Source organism: Schistocerca cancellata, chromosome 10 (assembly GCF_023864275.1).
Source record: "Schistocerca cancellata isolate TAMUIC-IGC-003103 chromosome 10, iqSchCanc2.1, whole genome shotgun sequence".
In the NCBI taxonomy this organism is placed as follows: Eukaryota; Metazoa; Arthropoda; class Insecta; order Orthoptera; family Acrididae; genus Schistocerca; species Schistocerca cancellata.
The window spans coordinates 161930915-161953649 of record NC_064635.1 but is presented as its reverse complement, the minus strand read 5'-3'; the positions used below and the strand labels follow the sequence as shown (position 1 = coordinate 161953649).

The 22735-nt window shown below is 41.7% G+C and overlaps 1 protein-coding gene across 1 annotated transcript in view; it reads right to left on the bottom strand.

Moving 5' to 3' along the window:
* Positions 1 to 2542: 2542 nt before the first annotated feature.
* Positions 2543 to 22735, bottom strand: part of LOC126106215 (uncharacterized) — a 194781-nt gene continuing 174588 nt past the window's right edge. The window contains exons 13-14 of the mRNA XM_049912446.1: positions 9055 to 9297; positions 2543 to 4374 (exon numbers count right to left, since the gene is read on the bottom strand). Coding sequence (XP_049768403.1) covers positions 4240 to 4374; positions 9055 to 9297 — 378 coding nt within the window. The 3' untranslated portion in view covers positions 2543 to 4239. The remainder of the gene's footprint in view (positions 4375 to 9054; positions 9298 to 22735) is intronic.

Sequence of the window (22735 nt, the reverse complement as noted above, 5' to 3'; positions counted from 1 at the left end):
AACCCAGTGAAATGATTAAACAGACCTTAAGTAACATGACAGCCTAGGTCTACATGAAATTTTTTAGAACCTTTTGAGATCAAACCCTGAGACACACAGAGAGATGGACTCTCTTTGTTACTCTTTAACTGTGTCCTCAATAATGTGGTTAGGAAATGGCGATGAGAAATGAAAGGAGTAGGTGGAATATGACTGGGATGGGGGAAAAAGAAGAAGAAGAAGAAGAAGAAGAAGAAGGAAAGGAATGTGGGTGGACTGTTTGGAATTTGCAGATGGTATTGTGATACTGTCAGAATCATTAGAAGAGAGAGCTAATCAAATGACACAACTTCAGAGACAAAAGGCTAAAGCATGTCAGCAGATATCTACTGAGAAAACAAAATGGATGCTAAACATGATGACAGTTCATAGGTGGATGACAACAGAAGGAGAGATAATTCAGAATGTGGAGAGATTTAAATATCAAGGAGGATGGAAAGAAACTGGTCTCATAGAGAGAGAAGCAATGCGAGCACGAACTGACAAAAATGAATTTAGCGTAAAAACTCATCTGTAATAAGAAGAATCGTTTGATCAATGGAAAACTGAGACATTATCAGACAGTGATCAACTGTGAAACATTGAACACAGTAGAAAGTCTGAACCTAATAAGAACAGAATTACTTATGAGAGTGGAGCTTGTGAAAAGAAGGATTCTGAGGAAGATACTGGCGCAGGAGACAGTCAATACAGAAGATGAGCAAACTGAGAACTGTATAATCAGATAGAGAAAATCTTTAACACCACCTTGAAAGAGAATGCTCTTTGGAAACATCCTTAAAACAGATTGGAGGAAATTGACAAATCAAATAACACAGTTTCTTGTTAACAAGAGAACGAAAATACTGAGAGGTTCAATGGGATCTGGAAGAAAGGATGACAGGAAACAGAGATTTGCAACAGGGTGACTTTCAAAATAAAAATCCAGGCTGTCAGTGTTTCCGAGACAGAATTAGACACAGGGCAAAATCATTATTGACAGAAAAAGTTGCCAAGTATGAGACTGGAAGAGTATTGTACAAGAATAAAGATAAGAATAAACAAAGCTGACATGAGTTAATGTTGTCCTTAGATGGCCAAAACAAATAAAAGAAGAATACTGAATGTGTAATTTATCTTGTATGTCAAATTATATACAAGTTTTAATCTTTATTTTTAGATCTGCAGATGACTGTGTGATACAGCGAAAACTGGCAATCTAAAAATTTAAATGTGATTGTGCCTGAAAATAAAAATCATTATAAACACATTGTCTGTTGTGTAGCATCATCTTGCTGCTGGCATTACATTGCAAGAGAATTTATTAGTAATGTGTGTCGGACAGTATCCCTAATAGGAAAATTGACTACCGTGATAGTAAAACCAGGGACTCACAATGCAATGTGGGTATCCAAAGGAGAGTAATATGGTAATCTTGCCATAAGCTGCAGAAGGCAATCAGTGTCACAGAGCTCGGTTTGGGGACTGATTGTGGACAATGTGCATCCACTAAGACAAAATCAACATGATACAAACAGTTTTCTTAGTGACCATGTAAAATGCTACTCCTATAGGAGTATATTAAAGGCAAATTATCAATGCCGTTTGCCGCTGAGGTGTGGACACCTTTCTGAAACATCTTAAAAATTCCAAATAAAATTTGAAATTAATGTTGACAAGGTTTTCACAAGCTAACTTATAGGAACAATTTGTGGCCTTACACTTGCACTTATTATTTCTAAGCAAAACACAATTATTTGTTCTGATTAACCCAAGCATATTTCATGAAAATTGTGGTGGACATTCATTTATTTACTCTTTAAGCTAAATTTCATTATCGTGTAGCTGTCAATCAATTTCTATTACAGATCTATAAATTATGCAGTATATTTTAGCAGGCCTGCTGCTTGTTTTGGCTACATGATTTGTCTTTTTTTCTATATGATGATGTACTCATGCTTGTCCACAGTTTTCTGCTGTTATTCATTTGCAACACAGTTCCTAAGCTACATGTAGAAGAACACAAGGAACAAATTGACTAATTAAAAAAGGGTGCAATAAGCTTAAAAAACTTATCTCTCTCAAGGCTCTGGGCAGGCCTGTGATGATGACAACAACAACAACAACAACAATGGCATGTTGTATTAATTATGGACTGAAACCATTAGACAATCACAGAATGACGAAATGTAATCTGTGGAATAAATAAACAAACACTCAAAGAGGATGCCACAACAATGGCAAAACATGTAAAGAGAAATGAATAACTAGTGTTTTGCTAAAAAAGCTGATCCTATTAATCACATTATGTTCAAGCAAAGACTTACAGCTTCAAAATCCAAGACGACTTGTTATTACCAATAATAATAACTCCTGTTACGATGAGTGATGTATTGCAAGTTGAATGCACATTTTATCAGACACGCACAGTCACAAGAAGAAATATGGATGTAAAGGCACATACACATAGATATGTGTGGAACTAACAGAGCAAGTCTTTCTGTAGGTATTTATTCTACTCCAAACATCAGATAAATTACAATCTCAAAATACACATAAAATTTATTGTACAGGATGTAACTATATATAATATAACAACAATCAGTCAGAATTTCCCATTGTAACTGAATAAATATAAATGGCAATTTCACAATGTAATAACTAGTGACTTTCAACATGTATAAAGTTTTATAATTTGATATACAACACATGCTGTCTAATAATGTGCAGGAGAAAATTTATGGAAGACAATGTAGTTCATGAGGATATCAGTATCTCTAAGTTTGATAGTGCACTACTCCTATGGTGTTTTCAGAAACAGATAAACTACTACAATCTGTTAAAAAAACTGAACATTTTACTAGGACTTTACTGCAGTCTGTTATTGCTCTCATTGGTCAAGTGTCCATATTTTCCATATATTAGGCCGACTGAGGAAAGGTGTAAATATTTAATAGCACATACCTCTCATGTGTGGGGTATAAGTATTACAAATACAGAAATTATTTGATTGTAAACTATAAGCACACTGTGGAAAAATAATTATTTCAAATGTTCTGATAAAATTAATGTCACAAATCAAACAGTTACTTATGAATTAACAATAATTATTACATGGAGTCCCATAAAAAATCTAATTAAAATTTACTTCAATATAAAATTTATTGTAAATGTAAAATCTGTGTGTACCATGACACAAAAAAAAATCAAAATGACCTCTTCTGAGTATTCAGCATCATAAGGAAGAAAATGAAGAATAACCTACATATCAAAAGCTCTGTGAACTGTAAATGTAGAAATATATTGCACTGCTATCCTTATCTTGTTTAGCAACAAAGTAGATTATGAGGTAACATTGTTGTGTTCATTCAGATATTCACAGAAAGGGGAATTAAACTGATTTCCAGCAAAGCTGAAGGAAAGAGATGCACTGGAATAGTGCAGTATGCAGGGAGGCAGTCTCGTATTTCACCATATGGCAATACCATCTAGTTTGCACTTTTTCTTCCATGTGTGCTTAATGATAACTATATACATCTACATGATCTCCCTAATGTGCTTTTTAAAGTGCATGTTCCACAAACTATTTCAAAATATACTCTTGCTGCCTATCTGCTTATTCATTACACACAAGATAATGATTTATTAAGTATCACATGAGTTTTTAATCGATGCTGTTCAGATAATGGGATGGAATCTGTCAGTAGTGACATCCTGAAGTGCTACAGTTCTAAGGCATTTAATGTACAATGTGATAGTTGAAAATACTACTAGTCTAGTATTCATTCTATCCTTCATGTTATAAACTAGTGCGTGGAGCGATACTGAAAATAAATTAAAACAAATAGAAGAAAATGTGGCAGAAGCACTGAACCAAATTTGAGGGAGACATTAGAACTCTATAATAATAATAATAATAATAATAATAATAATGATAATAACAAAAATATTAATTCCTTATGCATCAAATACATAAGAATTATACAAGTGGCAAGTAACATCCTCGCTTTCTGAAAAGACACAAGCATCACCCACAATTTCTGTACATTACAGTATCCAATGTGGATAAAAATACAAGATCTCAATCTACAAATGGCCCCCAACCAACCCATCCCCAATAAATGCACATTCTGTTTAGCACAACAATTGGATCTGTTCGATTCTAGGACAATGACAGTAGCAGACGCTTCATGTTCACAGGTACCAGGCTTCTTTCTCGCTTCAGTCTCCGGGCAGCCTCACGGCAGACGAATTGCCACAGATGTCGTGGCAGGTGACATTGCCTCCAGCACAGCTGCAGCTCTGGCAAGGGTCTGTCTTCAGAAGGAACACTTGCTTCTCCTCAAACAGTTCTCCCTGGAATTTCAGTTTTATTTTGTACATATTCAGAAAACAGTAGTATTTATAAGAAGGAACAGGTGTAAATTCTGTTTAACACTAACATTACTTTTTAACTTTGCCAGCTCATAGACAGTTGGTAGCGTTCTGGGAAAGGTTACATAAATGCTTACTAGGGAAGCATAATCTTCATCTTTTGGCTGTAGTACATAACAGCAATATGATTTGGATAGGTTGCTACACATTACATAGAGGAGGCATTAAGTGGTAGACAGGCACATGGAAAAAAACACTGCTAGATATTGTTTGCTGTCAGGCTATGTCCTTTATAACACATTCCCATAACATAAGAATATCACTCACTCAAACAAACAACACACACACACACACACACACACACACACATACACACACACACACACACAGAGATAGAGCCACTGCCAAGCTGGGTGCAAATGTCCAACTGTGATCTTCCCTACAGCTTAGCCGCCTTGTGGTTGTTGCATCTGTAGTGACAAGTAATCCCTCTGAAAAAATGGCAAAGGTCTCATTGAGGCCTTCTCAGACCAAAATAACCCTTCCTGTGTTGTCCAACAACAGATCTCTCCCACCTCGTGTCCACAGTCATGTACTGTCCCCCACATACCCACAGACCGGCCACAAAGGAGCACTTGTCTCACGGCTCTGCACCACTCAGGACTGCAGCAACCAAATCACATTCTCTGCCAGTGTGTTGACTACCTCTTATAGCACCCTGACATGGGAAGAATCCTCACCACCCCTCTCGCGGAAGTATTCTGGTGCCAGCCAAACCTACACAATATCCACATCCCTGCGTATTCCACATCTGCTCCAAACCCTTTGCCCCATGGCTCATTGCACAGCAAAGGACCTAGATACAGGGTCTGTCCCATACATCCTCCCACTACCATCTGCTCCAGTCCTTTCACAGGCATCTCCTACTCCATCAAAGGCAGGACCACATGTGATCCACCAACTTAGCTAAAATCACTGTTCCACAATGGTATGACCACTGAAAAGATGTGTCTCTGTGTGAATGGCCATGTAAAAACTGTGATTGAGAGGCAGCTGGACCACCCAGTTACTCAGAATGCTGGCTGGCACAAGTGCTTGAAGTCTGCACCATCTGAATTCTTCCTCCCAACACCAATTTTCTGAATTATGCAGGTGGGGACCTCCCTGTAATACAACCTTCATTATTGTAATCCCCTGCCCTCCCTCTCTGCTAGTCCTTTTCCTCTAGCTGCCTATCCCATCCCCTGCTCCCACTACGATACTACATATGCCTTCTATCCCACCAATATACCTCCTCTCTCTTTTGTTTCCCAGCCCCCTTGCCCCGAAGCACAGTCTTTCGATGCTGCACCTAGCAGCCCCATCCTGTCTCCACCACATACCTGAACATTTCCACAGGCAGCACTAGGATCACTCCATCTCCCTATGCCATACCTCCTCCATACCCGTATTACTCTCCCCTCCCTCTCCCCCTCCCCTCCCAACAAAGATAATTGCTGACTGCAGACGCAGTCGTAGTCAGACCTCTGTGCCCAGTGTCTACAGTTGCCATGTGTCTATGAGTTATGAACATGTGTGTGTTTTGTCTGTGGCTGGGCGGTGTGGCCGGGCGGTTCTAGGCGCTACAGTCTGGAGCCGTGCGACCGCTACGGTCACAAGTTCGAATCCTGCATCGGGCATGGGTGTGTGTGATGTCCTTAGGTTAGTTAGGTTTAAGTAGTTCTAAGTTCTAGGGTACTGATGACCTCAGAAGTTAAGTCCCATAGTGCTCAGAGCCATTTGAACTATTTTTTTGTCTGTGGCTGATGAAGGACTTGGCTGGTAGCTGATAATACAGTTTCTACAGGTCTTTTTTCAGTGTACCTGTCAGCCACTCATTGCCTCCTGTATGGGATGAGTAGTGATATATTCTTTTCATATTGTTACTATTCCACCTCTGAATTTCCATTTTTTGGTTGTAGTATATACATAGCTGTAACAAATGCCACTATAGTATGATTCACTTCTCAAGAGTTTTTAGCAAATTGAGGTTCAAAGGTTTACAAGGCTGTTGAATGCCTTATGAGATCACAAGCCTTTGAGCAGTGGCTTCAGCACAACCACATATGTGGTAAACTATGAGCTTGACCATACTGTGTTCAAGTTTCTTCCTTTTTTTCTAACCTTCCCACAAACAGCTGTATTACTACAGTGAACCATATTTCCTTCCAAAATAACAGTAATAATAATGATAATCATTATGGTCCATTTGTAGTGAAGAATAATCAAACTATAATAAGGAACTGTGATGAAATAAACATTTATGTATCCATACGCTCATGCACATATTGCAGTGAAGCCATATTGCTCTATACCTGCTCTGAACAATGTACACTGTATTTGTGAAACATGCATGAGTGTATCAATAAATAAATGTTTATTTCCTTGCAGTTCCTTATTATACCTTGATTATATCTCAGCACTAATGTATCACAAAGTTTATCATTACTGCAGCCGTACAGATGTTCAGTGAAGTAAAAAAAATGAAGACAGAGGCTTGAGTCGAATGCACTGGGGACAGATTTGTAGTCTACTGTCTTAGCAACTGGTGCTAACGCTGCAGCTAGTAATCTTGTACAGCATGAAGCTCATAAAGCTTTGAACCCAAATTTTAAGTAAGTACTACAATTATGAAAAAGGGAAGCAAATTGGTGTGAGCAGTGTCAGAGACAGTGAGTGGCATTTTCTCAAAGTACCTGCTTCTCTACTAATAGTCCACATGTCTATAAATGTAAAGAAATCTAGAAATAATTGCCACAATTGCCATTGTGTGAGTGAACTAGCACTAGATATAATTTCTACATCACAGAAATTGACTGTTGCTGCATAACTTGACTTGTCACACATCACTGCTCCCCTTCATGACAGGATTAATGGAACATGATGTCTGAATGAATGAGTGATCTCCTGAGGCAATACACCACAAGTAAAAAAAAAAAAAAAAATTTGTTGAGTAAAGGGAAGGAAGGAAGATTGGGTTTAACATCCTGTTGACATCGAGGTCCTTACAGATGGAGCACAAGCTCGGATAGTGTCACGGAGGGGGAAGGAAATTGGGCGTGACCTTTGAAATGAACCATCCTGGCATGAATTTGTTGAGCATTGGTGAGTAAGGAGAGTACTGTGTACAGTAGCTAGCTGCACATCATGCAGTAGTCTCTTTAAGGATCTTGGAATTCTTACACTTACAACCCAGTAAATTTACCCCTTAATGCCTTTTGTTGCTGATGATAAAAATCAGTTTCAGCTGAAGCGTGATTTCATGATTACAATACAAAACACAAATTTAATTATCATGTACAGTTTGCTTCCTTGTTTGGGGATCTGAGTGGTTATGTATTCAGCTGGAAAAGTATTCAACAAACTCCCACCAAATGTAAAACAAGACATTGGGATTTCCTATCAATAGTTCAATGCGAACCATGCAGATTTCAGCACATACATATCTTTACAATGTTTGCCAATCACATTTATAGCAAATATTTTTTTAAATATCTTACAACCTAAGGAATCTTCCCATGTTTTTCATTTGAGATTGTCCTGTTTTGTGATTCCAAATAATTCTGTCTAGTTTTCCTTTTTTACAATGTCATTTTCCTACAGATAATTTCACACCAAACTCTGTTCGTGTCTTGGTAGTTGATTACATTATTGCAGTATTTGTAGCATGTGTATTTAGATAGCTTATATAGAAATACAGGACTATTTCATTGGTTACATTCTTGCACAATACCTATAGAGGGCAGTTGTCTGCGTAGATGGGGGTGGGGAGGGTAAGGAAGAATGCATGAAGAGGGTAGCAAGATGGTGTGAGGCAGGTCTTTCAACAGATGAATCTGTGGCAGCACAAGAAGACAAAAGTAGTTTAGAAGAGAGAGCATATAAGAGGTAGAGGGAGGAAGCAGTAGGAAAACAGAAGGGGAGGAGGATTGCGGGAGGACAGGATCCACTGGTGGGAGAATTCCCATCTGCGTAGTTCAGAGAAACTTTGCTCAAAGGGAGCATTCAAATGGCTCGCATAGTGAATTAACTATTAAATCATTTGTGTTGTACAAGTAGACAGTTTGTTACTTATCATGCCCACAAAGAATGCTGCAGCATAGCTGATTTATGACATGGCTGCTTTTAAATGTGGCCAAGACTTTTGTAGTGTAGGAAATGTCTGTGACTGGTCTGATGCTGGGGGTGGTGGGACAGTTATAACATGCACACTTTATGAACTCTGTACTGCAGGGGTAAGACAGAATATGTACTATCATGGTGATATAAGCATTTATATGTTCAGGGTTGCAATTAGATTTTGAATATAGGTTTCTATTTTTAATGGATTACATAAGTTTCAGTTATTATCACAATATGTACATAATCTTACATTTCTGCTTTAGTATATGCAAAATGTTTCCATGTTATTGATATCAGTATGCATACATTAGTGTGTTCGTCCTCTGCATCAGATACCACCGCTGATAAGCTTATCAACAACTGCATGTTCTCTATAGCAGTTGTTACTTTGTTTATTAACAATGCTTGGCTGCTGGAGTTTACTCATTTTTGATAAAACACTCCAGTTCTCAAATATTAGAATATTATCATTTAATCGGCATGCTGCAGCTGCCCGCTCACCCGGTAGTCACACTTGGAGCAGTCGAGGCAGCAGCTGTCGGGCAGCAGGACACCGTGCGTGCAGGGGGGGCCGGGGCAGTCGGCGGAATGGCAGTGGGCGCGGCCGCCCTCGCTACAGCGGCAGACGGTGCATGCGTCCTGCGCCGGCCAGAACTGCGAGCCTAGTGGCACCACTGCCCCGCTCTCCAGGCGGCAGCCAGACGTTGTCTCGCAGGGTGTGGGCGAGCAGCTCACATTGCCGTACTGTGGAAAGATGTGCACTTTGGGCCTGCAGTCCCGTATGAGCGCATGGCGAGTCCAAAAATCTGTGTCTCGTTACTCTGAATTGCATAGTGAGTTATTCACCAATAACACTACAGAAAAAATTACAGATTATCCGAGACTGTGAAGTCAGTAAATTATGAAGAACTACAGTCTGAACTAAAGTAGTTGGCGCCTGACATTTAATGTTCAAAGTTGCTCTCTGTGGTGACAGAAAATTAGATTAAAGTCTATCTCCTACAAAAATTGGGTAAAAATTGTAACATTCATGTCTGTATTAGCTCTATACAGTACATCCAATCATGTCAGAAATCTATTCTTAATATAAATGTTGTAAGAAAGTTCTGGTAGAGTGTAAATACTTTTGAATTAAAGGAGACCACTTACCAAAAAGCAGAATCATTGACTTGCCAATAAGTGCACTCAAAAAGAAAAAGAAAAAAGACAACTTGTTAGCTTTTGGAATAATCCTTTCTTGAGCTAGAGTAAAACACACACACACACACACACACACACACACACACACACACACACACACATATGTATACACGTATGCATGCATGAGGGAGGGAGGAGGGGGTGGCAGGTACAAAGACTAGGTATGTGATGGACAAGTATCTGAGCCAATTGGGGGTTGCACATGCTGAAAGCGATGTGAGGACATTAAACGGGAAGACGTGCCATGGCAGAGGAAAGGTAAACTGTTGGGTGGAGGGTGTGGGGACAGTAAGTCATCAGAGAATAAGGCCAGGAAAATTACAGGAGCAAAAGATGTTTTGTAAGAATGACTCCCAGAACCTTTGCTCTGGGCCCATCTTCTTTCACAGCCTAACGACACCACACATCCACATTCACATCCTCCCCAAGATCCAATAAACCAACAATCCTTTACACCCTGCTGTAGCTGGCAACTGCTCCCATTGAAAGAATTTCTGTTCTTGTTGACCAACACCTCCAACCAATTGTCCCAAACCTAGCCTTCCACATCAAATATACTAACCAGTTCCTTCACCAACTCCCCCCCCCCCCCCCCCTCTTTGCCTCCTGAATCCCTTCTTGTCACTGTTGATCCCACCCTCCTGTACACCAACATCCCTCATGGGTAGGGTGACCAGATGCGATTCTTTAAAAAGGAGGACAAACAGCTTTAAAAAGAAGGGCAAAGGAAGAAAAAAGAGGAATACACATCAAATGGGTAAACTGCAGATGAGGATACCACCTGTCAGCTTTGGACAAGTCATGTGACTGCCGGGAATTACTGGTAAAACTAGTAGTTAATTGTTACTGATAGTCAGGTGGTGGTTAACTGAGCAATATAAAAAAATTAAAAACATTGATTTTGGTGACAGTGGGGCGTCAATTGTTTTGTTATGTCAACAACACGGAATTGTTTACAAAGCAAAAAACGCAAGACCATTCACCTCCCTTCATTCGATGCACTGCTACCAACATTTACAATTCAAGCGACAGCTGACGACATGTAAGATTAAACCTTTCGAATACAAATAAATTTAATGACTATGAAACAATGAAATAAAACCATGACAGTTAATCTGTCGAGTTATTTCTTGTCTTTATTTGCCACTGAGACGTACATTCCAGCTCCACATATCTTACATTCCTCTTCAAATTCATTTCTCCCTTTCTTAAAGTCGGATATTTGCAGAAAAGGACATCAGAAAATGTACACTTTTGTTTAGGCATAGCCAAATATTTTATGTAACTCACATGGTTAAAAATTACACTCACAAATTACACATGCACTACAGGAAGCGAAGCCAATACAAAGCAAAGATGCGAAATGAAAATTTTAAATAATCGATGTATACATTCGCTTATAGGTCGATCAAAGATAACATCGACGATCCTGGTGCCACCTATAACACTGCCTTCATGCGTGTTTATCATGAAGGTTGTGCCAATAGTTAAAGTATTTAAGAAAAGAGCAATAGAACGGGACGAATTGTAAATTAAACTGTATTACTCTCAACTTTGCGAAAAAGCTGGACACTGTAAAAATCCGCCTGGACCCCGGACAAAGAGCTAAAAAGGAGGACATGTCCAGATTAATCTGGATGTCTTGTCACCCTACTCATGGGCACAGACTTGCTGCTATCAAGTGCTACCGCTCTCCACCACCACATTCCTTATACACTTTACCAACTGTATCCTGATTCACAACTACTTTTCCTTTGAAGGAGAGGTATACAAACAAATCTGCAGCACAGCCATCAGCACCCTCCCTTGACAACCTGTTTATGGGCCATCTAGAAGAAACCTTCCCAGCTTCCAAGTTCATTCCTTTAAAACCTCAACACCTTCTCTCCCATCCACTTCACCTATTCCTCAAACCAACATGCCAGATTCTTGGACATTGACCTCAATCTCTCTGATAGTTCCATCCACACCTCTCTGTCCCCATTACTCCTCCCAAACAGGACACGAAGGCCCAGCAGTAGTGACCAGCCGCCATGTCATCTTCAGTCCATAGGAATCACTGGATGTGGATATGGAGGGGCATGCGGTCAGCACACTGCTCTCCCTGCTGTCTGTCAGTTTTTGAGCCCAGAGCCACTACTCTCAATCAAGTAGCTCCTCAGTTTGCCTCACAAGGGCTGAGTGCATCTCGCTTGCCAACAGCGCTCGGCAGACCGGATGGTCACACATCCGAGTGCTAGCCCAGCCCGACAGCACTTAACTTCCGTGATCTGACAGGAACCGTTGTTACCACCACAGCAAGGTCATTGGCCTGTCCACATCAAACCCACTAATAGCTAAGAGCACCTGCATTTCAAAAGCTATGATCTCTTCCACATCAAAAAATTCCTCCCATACAGCCTAGCCAACCATGGACCATGAATCTGCAATGATAAGAACTCCCTTGCCCAGAACAATGAAGGTTTCATGGAGGTCTTCACAGATAGGCACTACAACCAAATCCAGTACACACACCCCCAATTCTTCCACTACCCCCAATAATCAGCTTATAAAGGAGTGCCCCCCTCCCCAATCACCCAGTATCAGCCTGGATTGGAACAACTGAACCATATCCTTTGTCAGAGCTTCGATTATCTCTCATCATGCTCTGAAATGAGGGTCAATGTAATCAAGGCCCATCCCACCCCTCCTAAAGTGGTGTTCTGCTGCCCACTTAATCTACACAGCTGGCTTGCTTGTCTAGACCAAGCCTAGTCTAGACCAAGGTGCAAGACCCACCCACCCACCTAGCAGTTGCTACTCCAAATCCTGTCACAGGTTTATTCTACCCCCTCAGAGGCCGGGCCATGCGTAAGAGGCCGTGTTATACACCAACTGTGCAGTAAATGCAGCAAAGCTTTTTATGTCGATATGACTACCAACGGTTCATTACAGTGAATGGCCGCTGCCAAACTGTTCACAGAACAAAGGAGAGTACTTGATGGCACAACATGCAGCCGAGCATAACACGCTCAATTTCAATGGCTGCCAGATCCTTCCCTCCACTGCCAGATGGGAGTTGTCTTTGGAACACATCCTCCTTTGCTACTGTAATTGTCCTGGCCTCAATCTCCAGTAACCCACTCTCTCCACACCTTCTACCCAACAGTTCCCCCTTCCTCCATCCTGTCACCTCCTCCCAGTACATGTTCGCACGTCACCTTAAGCATTCACTGCTCCCCACTGGCTGTGACAACTGAGCATCACGTGCCTAGCCCGTGTATCTGCCACCTCTCCCTCCTGTATTCCAAGCCAGCAAACTGGCTGCCTCCCTCTGGGCCACTAGCCATCCACAATCCCAATCCCACTCCTTGACCTCATTCTCCCTCTAACCACCCATCCAACACTTCTCCACAAACTGGTCCAACTGCTGAAATGCAGCACTGGCACTGTTCATGTGGGGACATAGCCACGTGTGTGTGTGTGTGTGTGTGTGTGTGTGTGTGTATTTTATTCTAGCTACCAAGTTTTCATTCTTTTTCTGTGTGCTTACTGATGATTCATGCTTCTGCTTTTTGGTGAGTGGTCTCCAGTATCCTTTAACCCAAAATTGTTCTTAATTTTGATTAGGGTCTGAGTTAAGTTGATTTTACGAAACAGCTAAAGTTTTCCAAACTGGGAAAAAGCTTTAAAGTTCTCATATCATAGCTCAAAAACTACCACACTGAATGAAATATTTATTTTTCTTTGGTTACCAAAATATCTTGTATGGTAACAGATCTTTCCAAATTTTTTTACTACTTGCCTTTGTTATGTATAAACACCACAAAAGACATTTTTTACCATTTTGTCAATATTTAACTCATAAGAAGTATGAAGTCTCTACCTCTTGTGCAAATCATGTAAAAATTCCGAAATTCACATAGAGCACAGATTTATAGAGTGTCTCTAAAAATGGCAAAAGTAAGTTTGTGATTTTAATTTTGCTGGAGTTACCTTTTTTCTTGAAATTTTCTTGTCTCAAAAAATTTGCTACTTAGCAAATGGAGGGCACTTTGTGCAGTGGAAGTAGCAAAAGAGTGAGACTCTATGATGCCATTACAACTCCCATTGTTGTATTACTGGTGAGAATAGTCCAGTGCTATACCTGTCAAATATGAACTACTTTAAATAGTACTGCTTCATTGCCCAACAATACTACACTTTAGTGTCAATTTGTGGTTGTTGTTGTTGTTGTTGTTGTTGTTGTCATTGTTTTCTGTTGATTTTATGGTCTTCAGTCTGAAGCCTGATTTGATGCAAATGTCCTTGCTAGTCTACCCTGTGCAACCCTTTTAGTCTCTGCATACCTGCTGAAAATCAAATCTACTTGATCATGCTTACTGTAGTCAAAACTTGATCTTTCTTTACAGTGATTAATATCTTCACATATTTCCAATACAAAAAATTAACTATACTTTGATGCCTCATGATTTATCTTATCAAATTATACCTTATTTTGGTCAAGTTCTGCCAAAACTTTCTTTTGCCCTCAATTTGTTTCATTGCATTCTCAATAGTTATTTGATCTATCTATCTTATTTTCAGCATTTTTCTTCAGCAAAACATCCAGTCACTCGGTCTGGTGAGGCCACAGAAGACTGCAGAAGGAAAGTAAAAAGTTTTAAATTTTGCGTATAAGAAATCATTCACACAGAAGGGCATAGTAATAGGCATCCCTGGCAGAGTGAAGCACCTGAAAGAGTTGAAAACAATCAATTCACCAGATAAGGGTGGAATCCCAGTTTGGTTTTAAGGAGAATGCTCTTTGACTTTGCCCCCTTACTTTGCTCACATTGATCACAAATCTTGCTTTTCTTAGTATTATGCAGTCTGTATTTTAAATCATCACTACTTCAGCCAGTGTTAGTTAAATTTCTGCTCAAATAGTAAAATGCATCTACTACTTTTAGTGTCTCATTCTCTTCACAGCAGCAATAAAAGTAATCAACATTACCACTTTCAGTTTGATAATCATCTCACAGAAACTACTCTGCCACTATCAGAATAAACTCTCTTAGCCAGAACTAGGAAATGTGAGTTAAGTCACTCATAATAAAATTCAGAACTCAGTTTGTTTTGAAAATTAGTACCTCAACTTTAATACTGAAACTCCACAAAACAGACTTCTTAAATCAATTGCTCACAGTCTGGTTTCTGTTTAAGTTGTAGGGGTATCTTTTGCTCCATATATTTTATCCCTGATTACTTCAGAATTTCAAAGTGTATTCCAGTAACCACATTCAAATTTTTTTTAGATCTAAAAATGCTACAAATGTGTGGTGCCACTGCCAGACACCACACTTGTTAGGTGGTAGCCTTTAAATCGGCCACGGTCTGTTAATATACATCGGACCAACGTGTCGCCACTATCAGTGATTGCAGACCGAGCGCTGCCACACGGCAGGTCTAGTCTAGAGAGACTCCCTAGCACTCCGCCCAGTTGTATAAACGACTTTGCTAGCAATTGTTCACTGTCTACATACGCTCTCATTTGCTAAGACGACAGTTTAGCATAGACTTCAGCTACGTCATTTGCTATGACCTAGCAAGGCACCAAATTCAGTTACTAGAAGTCATATCTCAAGAATGTATTCTGAACAGAAAATATTGTGAATCATGTACCATGTGACGTTCGTCATTAATGGATTAAAGTTAAGTATCAAACTAATTATGTCCGCTTTCTGAATTCTAATTCTTCTGCCAACACAGCAAAATGTATGCTTTCCTTCTTCAGTATTCCATCACATCCTTAAATTTCTCTGGAACTGAAACTAATCTCCCCAAAGTCAGCTTCTTAACTTGACGATTATGTAGTATTTCCACTGTCAGCATCTGCCTTCTTTCAAATTGGAAACATTACATTCCTCTTGAAGTCTGGAGGTTTTGTGCCATTCTCCTATATCCCACATACTAAATTCTTAATCGAATAGTTCTGTTTTGGTTAGTTTGCTCAAAGATCTTAATAATCCTAAAGGAATGTCAAATAATGGAAAATTTATGGTGGAATGTAACTATATTATGAAAAGAATAGTTGCTACTCACCATATAGTGGAGCTGCTGAGTTGCAGATGGTCACAACAAAAAGACTGTCAGAAAGTGAGCTTTTGGCCAACAAGTCCTTTGTCAAAAATAGACCACACACACACACACACACACACACACACACACACACACACACACACACACACACACATGCAAATGCAAATGCAGCTCACACCAAATGACCACAGTCTCTGGCAGCTGAGGCTAGACTGGAAGAGGCAGTGGTGGGGGTAAGGGAGAGGTTGTGTCATGGAGGGGTAGGGATAGCAGGGTAGGTGTGGGGAATGATAAAGTGCTGCTTGTGGGAGAATACAGGGACGAGGTGGAGAGAGGGTAGGGCAGCTAGGTGCAGTTGGGTGCTTAGACAAAGGGCAGGTGGGGGGATAGAGTGGGGGGGGGGGAGGAAGAAATGGAATAAAGAGTGGTGCAGTGCTGGAATGGGAACAGCGAAGGAGCTAGATGGGTAAGAACAATGGCTAACGAAGGTTGAGGCCAGGAGGGTTACAGGACTATAATGTAACATATTATTATTATTATTATTATTATTATTTCTTTCTTTTCTTAACTCTCTCATTCAATACAATACGCCATTCTCCAGGGCTGCATCAGCACATCAGGGATTCCATGCGACGGAGGGTGAATGCATGTATCCTCGCTAACGGAGGACATTTTGAACATTTTCTGTAACAAAGTGTTTGAAGTCATGCTGGTACATTCTGTTTCTGTGTGTTTCCATTCCATGATTAATGTGATTTAAAGAAAAGTAATAAAATGAGCTCTAACATGGAAAGTAAGCATTTCTGGACACATGTCCACATAACATATTTGCTTTCTTTGTGTGTGAAGAATGTTTCCTGGAAGTTTGGCCATACCTTTTTGTAACACACACACACACACACACACACACACACACACATATATATATATATATATATATATATATATATATATATATATATATATATAAAAAAAGAAAGATGATGAGACTTACCCAACAAAAGCGCTGGCAGGTCGATAGACACACAAATAAACACAAACATACACACAAAACTCTAGCTTTCGCAACCAACGGTTGCCTCGTCAGGAAAGAGGGAAGGAGAAGGAAAGACAAAAGGATATGGGTTTTAAGGGAGAGGGTAAGGAGTCATTCCAATCCCGGGAGCGGAAAGACTTACCTTAGGGGGAAAAAAGGACAGGTATACAATCGCACACACACACATATCCATCCACACATACACAGACACAAGCAGACATTTGTAAATGCAAAGAGTTTGGGCAGAGATGTCAGTCGGGACGGAAATACAGAGGCAAAGATGATGTTGAAAGACAGGTGAGGTATGAGCGGCGGCAGATTGAAATTAGCGGAGATTGAGGCCTGGCGGATAGCGAGAAGAGAGGATATGCTGAAGGGCAAGTTCCCATCTCCGGAGTTCTGACAGGTTGGTGTTAGTGGGAAGTATCCAGATAACCCGGACGGTGTAACACTGTGCCAAGATGTGCTGGCCGTGCACCAAGGCATGTTTAGCCACAGGGTGATCCTCATTACCAACAAACACTGTCTGCCTGTGTCCATTCATGCGAATGGACAGTTTGTTGCTGGTCATTCCCACATAGAACGCTTCACAGTGTAGGCAGGTCAGTTGGTAAATCACGTGGGTGCTTTCACACGTGGCTCTGCCTTTGATCGTGTACACCTTCCGGGTTACAGGACTGGAATAGGTGGTGGTGGGAGGGTGCATGGGACAGGTTTTACACCGGGGGCGGTTACAGGGGTAGGAGCCAGAGGGTAGGGAAGGTGGTTTGGGGATTTCATAGGGATGAACTAAGAGGTTACGAAGGTTAGGTGGACGGCGGAAAGACACTCTTGGTGGAGTGGGGAGGATTTCATGAAGGATGGATCTCATTTCAGGGCAGGATTTGAGGAAGTCGTATCCCTGCTGGAGAGCCACATTCAGAATCTGATCCAGTCCCGGAAAGTATCCTGTCACAAGTGGGGCACTTTTGGGGTTCTTCTGTGGAAGGTTCCGGGTTTGAGGAGATGAGGAAGTGGCTCTGGTTATTTGCTTCTGTACCAGGTCGGGAGGGTAGTTACGGGATGCAAAAGCTGTTTTCAGGTTGTTGGTGTAATGGTTCAAGGATTCCGGACTGGAGCAGATACGTTTGCCACGAAGACCTAGGCTGTAGGGAAGGGACCGTTTGATGTGGAATGGGTGGCAGCTGTCATAATGGAGGTACTGTTGCTTGTTGGTGGGTTTGATGTGGACGGACGTGTGAAGCTGGCCATTGGACAGGTGGAGGTCAACGTCAAGGAAAGTGGCACGGGATTTAGAGTAGGACCAGGTGAATCTGATGGAACCAAAGGAGTTGAGGTTGGAGAGGAAATTCTGGAGTTCTTCTTCACTGTGAGTCCAGATCATGAAAATGTCATCAATAAATCTGTACCAAACTTTGGGTTGGCAGGTCTGGGTAACCAAGAAGGCTTCCTCTAAGCGACCCATGAATAGGTTGGCGTACGAGGGGGCCATCCTGGTACCCATGGCTGTTCCCTTTAATTGTTGGTATGTCTGGCCTTCAAAAGTGAAGAAGTTGTGGGTCAGGATGAAGCTGGCTAAGGTAATGAGGAAAGAGGTTTTAGGTAGGGCGGCAGGTGATCGGCGTGAAAGGAAGTGCTCCACCTAGAGTGTCTTTCCGCCGTCCACCTAACCTTCGTAACCTCTTAGTTCATCCCTATGAAATCCCCAAACCACCTTCCCTACCCTCTGGCTCCTGCCCTTGTAATCGCCCCCGGTGTAAAACCTGTCCCATATATATATATATATATATATATATAAAAAGAAAGATGCAGAGACTTACCCAACAAAAGCGCTGGCAGGTCGATAGACACACAAACAAACACAAACATGCACACAAAATTCAAGCTTTTGCAACCAACGGTTGCCTCATCAGGAAAGAGGGAAGGAGAGGGAAAGACGAAAGGATTTGGGTTTTAAGGGAGAGGGTAAGGAGTCATTCCAATCCCGGGAGCGGAAAGACTTACCTTAGGGGGAAAAAAGGACAGGTATACACTCGTGCACACACACACACACACACACACATATCCATCCGCATATACACAGACACAAGCAGACATTTGTAAAGGCAAATTCAGAATCTGATCCAGTCCCGAAAAGTATCCTGTCACAAGTGGGGCACTTTTGGGGTTCTTCTGGAATGTGACTCTCCAGCAGGGATACGACTTCCTCAAATCTTGCCCTGAAATGAGATCCATCCTTCATGAAATCCTCTCCACTCCACCTAGAGTGTCTTTCCACCGTCCACCTAACCTTCGTAACCTCTTAGTTCATCCCTATGAAATCCCCAAACCACCTTCCCTACCCTCTGGCTCCTGCCCTTGTAATCACCCCCGGTGTAAAACCTGTCCCATGCACCCTCCCACCACCACCTACTCCAGTCCTGTAACCCGGAAGGTGTACACAATCAAAGGCAGAGCCACGTGTGAAAGCACCCACGTGATTTACCAACTGACCTGCCTACACTGTGAAGCGTTCTATGTGGGAATGACCAGCAACAAACTGTCCATTCCCATGAATGGACACAGGCAGACAGTCTTTGTTGGTAATGAGGACCACCCTGTGGCTAAACATGCCTTGGTGCACAGCCAGCACATCTTGGCACAATGTTACACTTCCCACTAACACCAACCTGTCAGAACTCCGGTGATGGGAACTTGCCCTTCAGCATATCCTCCCTTCTCGCTATCCGCCAGGCCTCAATCTCCGCTAATTTCTAATTTCAATTTGCCGCCGCTCATACCTCACCTGTCTTTCAACAACATCTTTGCCTCTGTACTTCTGCCTCGACTGACATCTCTGCCCAAACTCTTTGCCTTTACAAATGTCTGCTTGTGTCTGTGTGTGTGCGCGGATGGATATGTGTGTGTGTGCGCGAGTGTATACCTGTCCGTTTTTCCCCCTAAGGTAAGTCTTTCCGCTCCCGGGTTTGGAATGACTCCTTACCCTCTCCCTTAAAACCCACATCCTTTCGTCTTTCCCTCTCCTTCCCTCTTTCCTGATGAGGCAACCGTTGGTTGCGAAAGCTTGAATTTTGTGTGTATGTTTGTGTTTGTTTGTGTGTCTATCGACCTGCCAGCACTTTTGTTTGGTAAGTCTCATCATCTTTGTTTTTAGATATATTTTTCCCACGTGGAATGTTTCCCTCTATTATATATATATATATAAAATAGAGGGAAACATTCCACGTGGGAAAAATATATCTAAAAAGAAAGATGATGAGACTTACCAAGTCTCATCATCTTTCTTTTTAGATATATGTATATATATATATATTTTTTTCCCACGTGGAATGTTTCCTTCTATTACATTCATATATATATGTATATATGGTTATAATAGAAGGAAACATTCCACGAAGGAATGAGGCAACAGTTTGTTGCGAAAGCTTGAATTTTGTGTGTATGTTTGTGTTCGTTTGTGTGTCTGTCGACCTGCCAGCACTTTCATTTGGTAAGTCACATCATCTTTATATATGTATATATGTATATATAACGTATCTCTGCCTCTACATATGCAGAGATATGTTCTGTAGATCAACACCTTCAACCCATTACATGCAGTCTCCCATCCTTCATCAAAGACACCAACCACTTTCTCGAATGCCTGGAAACCTTACCCAGTCTGTTACCCCCGGAAACTGTTCTTGTAACCATTGATGCCACTTCCTTATACACAAATATTCCGGATGTCCAGGGCCTCGCTGCGATGGAGCACTTCCTTTCACGCCGATCACCTGCCACCCTACCTAAAACCTCTTTCCTCATTACCTTAGCCAGCTTCATCCTGAACCACAACTTCTTCACTTTTAAAGGCCAGACATACCAACAATTAAAGGGAACAGCCATGGGTACCAGGATGGCCCCCTCGTACGCCAACCTATTCATGGGTCGCTTAGAGGAAGCCTTCTTGGTTACCCAGGCCTGCAAACCCAAAGTTTGGTACAGATTTACTGATGACATGTTCATGATCTGGACTCACAGTGAAGAAGAACTCCAGAATTTCCTCTCCAACCTCAACTGCTTTGGTTCCATCGGATTCACCTGGTCCTACTCTAAATCCCATGCCACTTTCCTTGACATTGACCTCCATCTGTCCAATGGCCAGCTTCACGTGTCCGTTCACATGAAACCCACCAACAAGCAACAGTACCTCCATTATGACAGCTGCCACCCATTCCACATAAAACGGTCCCTTACCTACAGGCTAGGTCTTCATGGCAAACGAATCTGTTCCAGTCCGAAATCCCTGAACCATTACACCAACAACCTGAAAACAGCTTTCGTATCCCACAACTACCCTCCCAACCTGGTACAGAAGCAAATAACCAGAGCCACTTCCTCATCCCTTCAAACCCAGAACCTCCCACATAAGAACCCCAAAAGTGCCCCACTTGTGACAGGATACTTTCCGGGACTGGATCAGACTCTGAATGTGGCTCTCCAGCAGGGATACGACTTCCTCAAATCCTGCCCTGAAATGAGATCCATCCTTCATGAAATCCTTCCCACTCCACCAAGAGTGTCTTTCCGCCGTCCACCTAACCTTTGTAACCTCTTAGTTCATCCCTATTAAATCCCCAAACCACCTTCCCTACCCTTTGGCTCCTACCCTTGCAACCGCCCCCGGTGTAGAACCTGTCCCATGCACCCTCCCACCACCACCTACTCCAGTCCTGTAACCCGGAATGTGTACAAGATCAAAGGCAGAGCCACATGTGAAAGCACCCACCTGATTTACCAACTGACCTCCCTACACTGTGAAGCTTTCTATGTGGGAATGACCAGCAACAAACTGTCCATTCGCATGAATGGACACAGGCAGACAGTGTTTGTTGGTAATGAGGATCGCCCTGTGGCTAAACATGCCTTGGTGCACGGCCAGCACATCTTGGCACAGTGTTACACTGTCCGGGTTATCTGGATACTTCCCACTAACACCAACTTGTCAGAACTCCGGAGATGGGAACTTGCCCTTCAGTATATCCTCTCTTCTCGTTATCCGCCAGGCCTCAACATCCGCTAATTTCAAGTTGCCGCCACTCATACCTCACCTGTCTTTCAATAACATCTTTGCCTCTTTACTTCCGCCTCGACTAACATCTCTGCCCAAACTCTTTGCCTTGTGCGGATGTGTGTGTGCGGATGGATATGTGTGTGTGTGTGTGTGAGTGTATACCTGTCCTTTTTTCCCCCTAAGGTAAGTCTTTCCGCTCCCGGGATTGGAATGACTCCTTACCCTCTCCCTTAAAACCCACATCCTTTCATCTTTCCCTCTCCTTCTTTCTTTCCTGATGAAGCAACTGTTTGTTGCGAAAGCTTGAATTTTGTGTGTATGTTTGTGTGTCTATCGACCTGCCAGCACTTTTGTTTGGTAAGTCACATCATCTTTGTTTTTAGATATATTTTTCCCACGTGGAATGTTTCCCTCTATTTTATATATATATATATATATATATATATATATATATATATATATATATATATAATAGAGGGAAACATATATATATAATAGAGGGAAACATTCCACGTGGGAAAAATATATTTAAAAAGAAAGATGCTGAGACTTACCAAACAAAAGCGCTGGCAGGTCGATAGACACACTAACAAACACAAACATACACACAAAAATCTAGCTTTCGCAACCAACGGTTGCCTCGTCAGGAAAGAGGGAAGGAGAAGGAAAGACAAAAGGATATGGGTTTTAAGGGAGAGGGTAAGGAGTCATTCCAATCCCGGGAGCGTAGCTGGTTACCAAGCCCCCACAGAACGCATCTCTGCCTACGTAGATCAACACCTTCAACCCATTACATGCAGTCTATCCGTTTTTCTCACATCATCGATCATTTT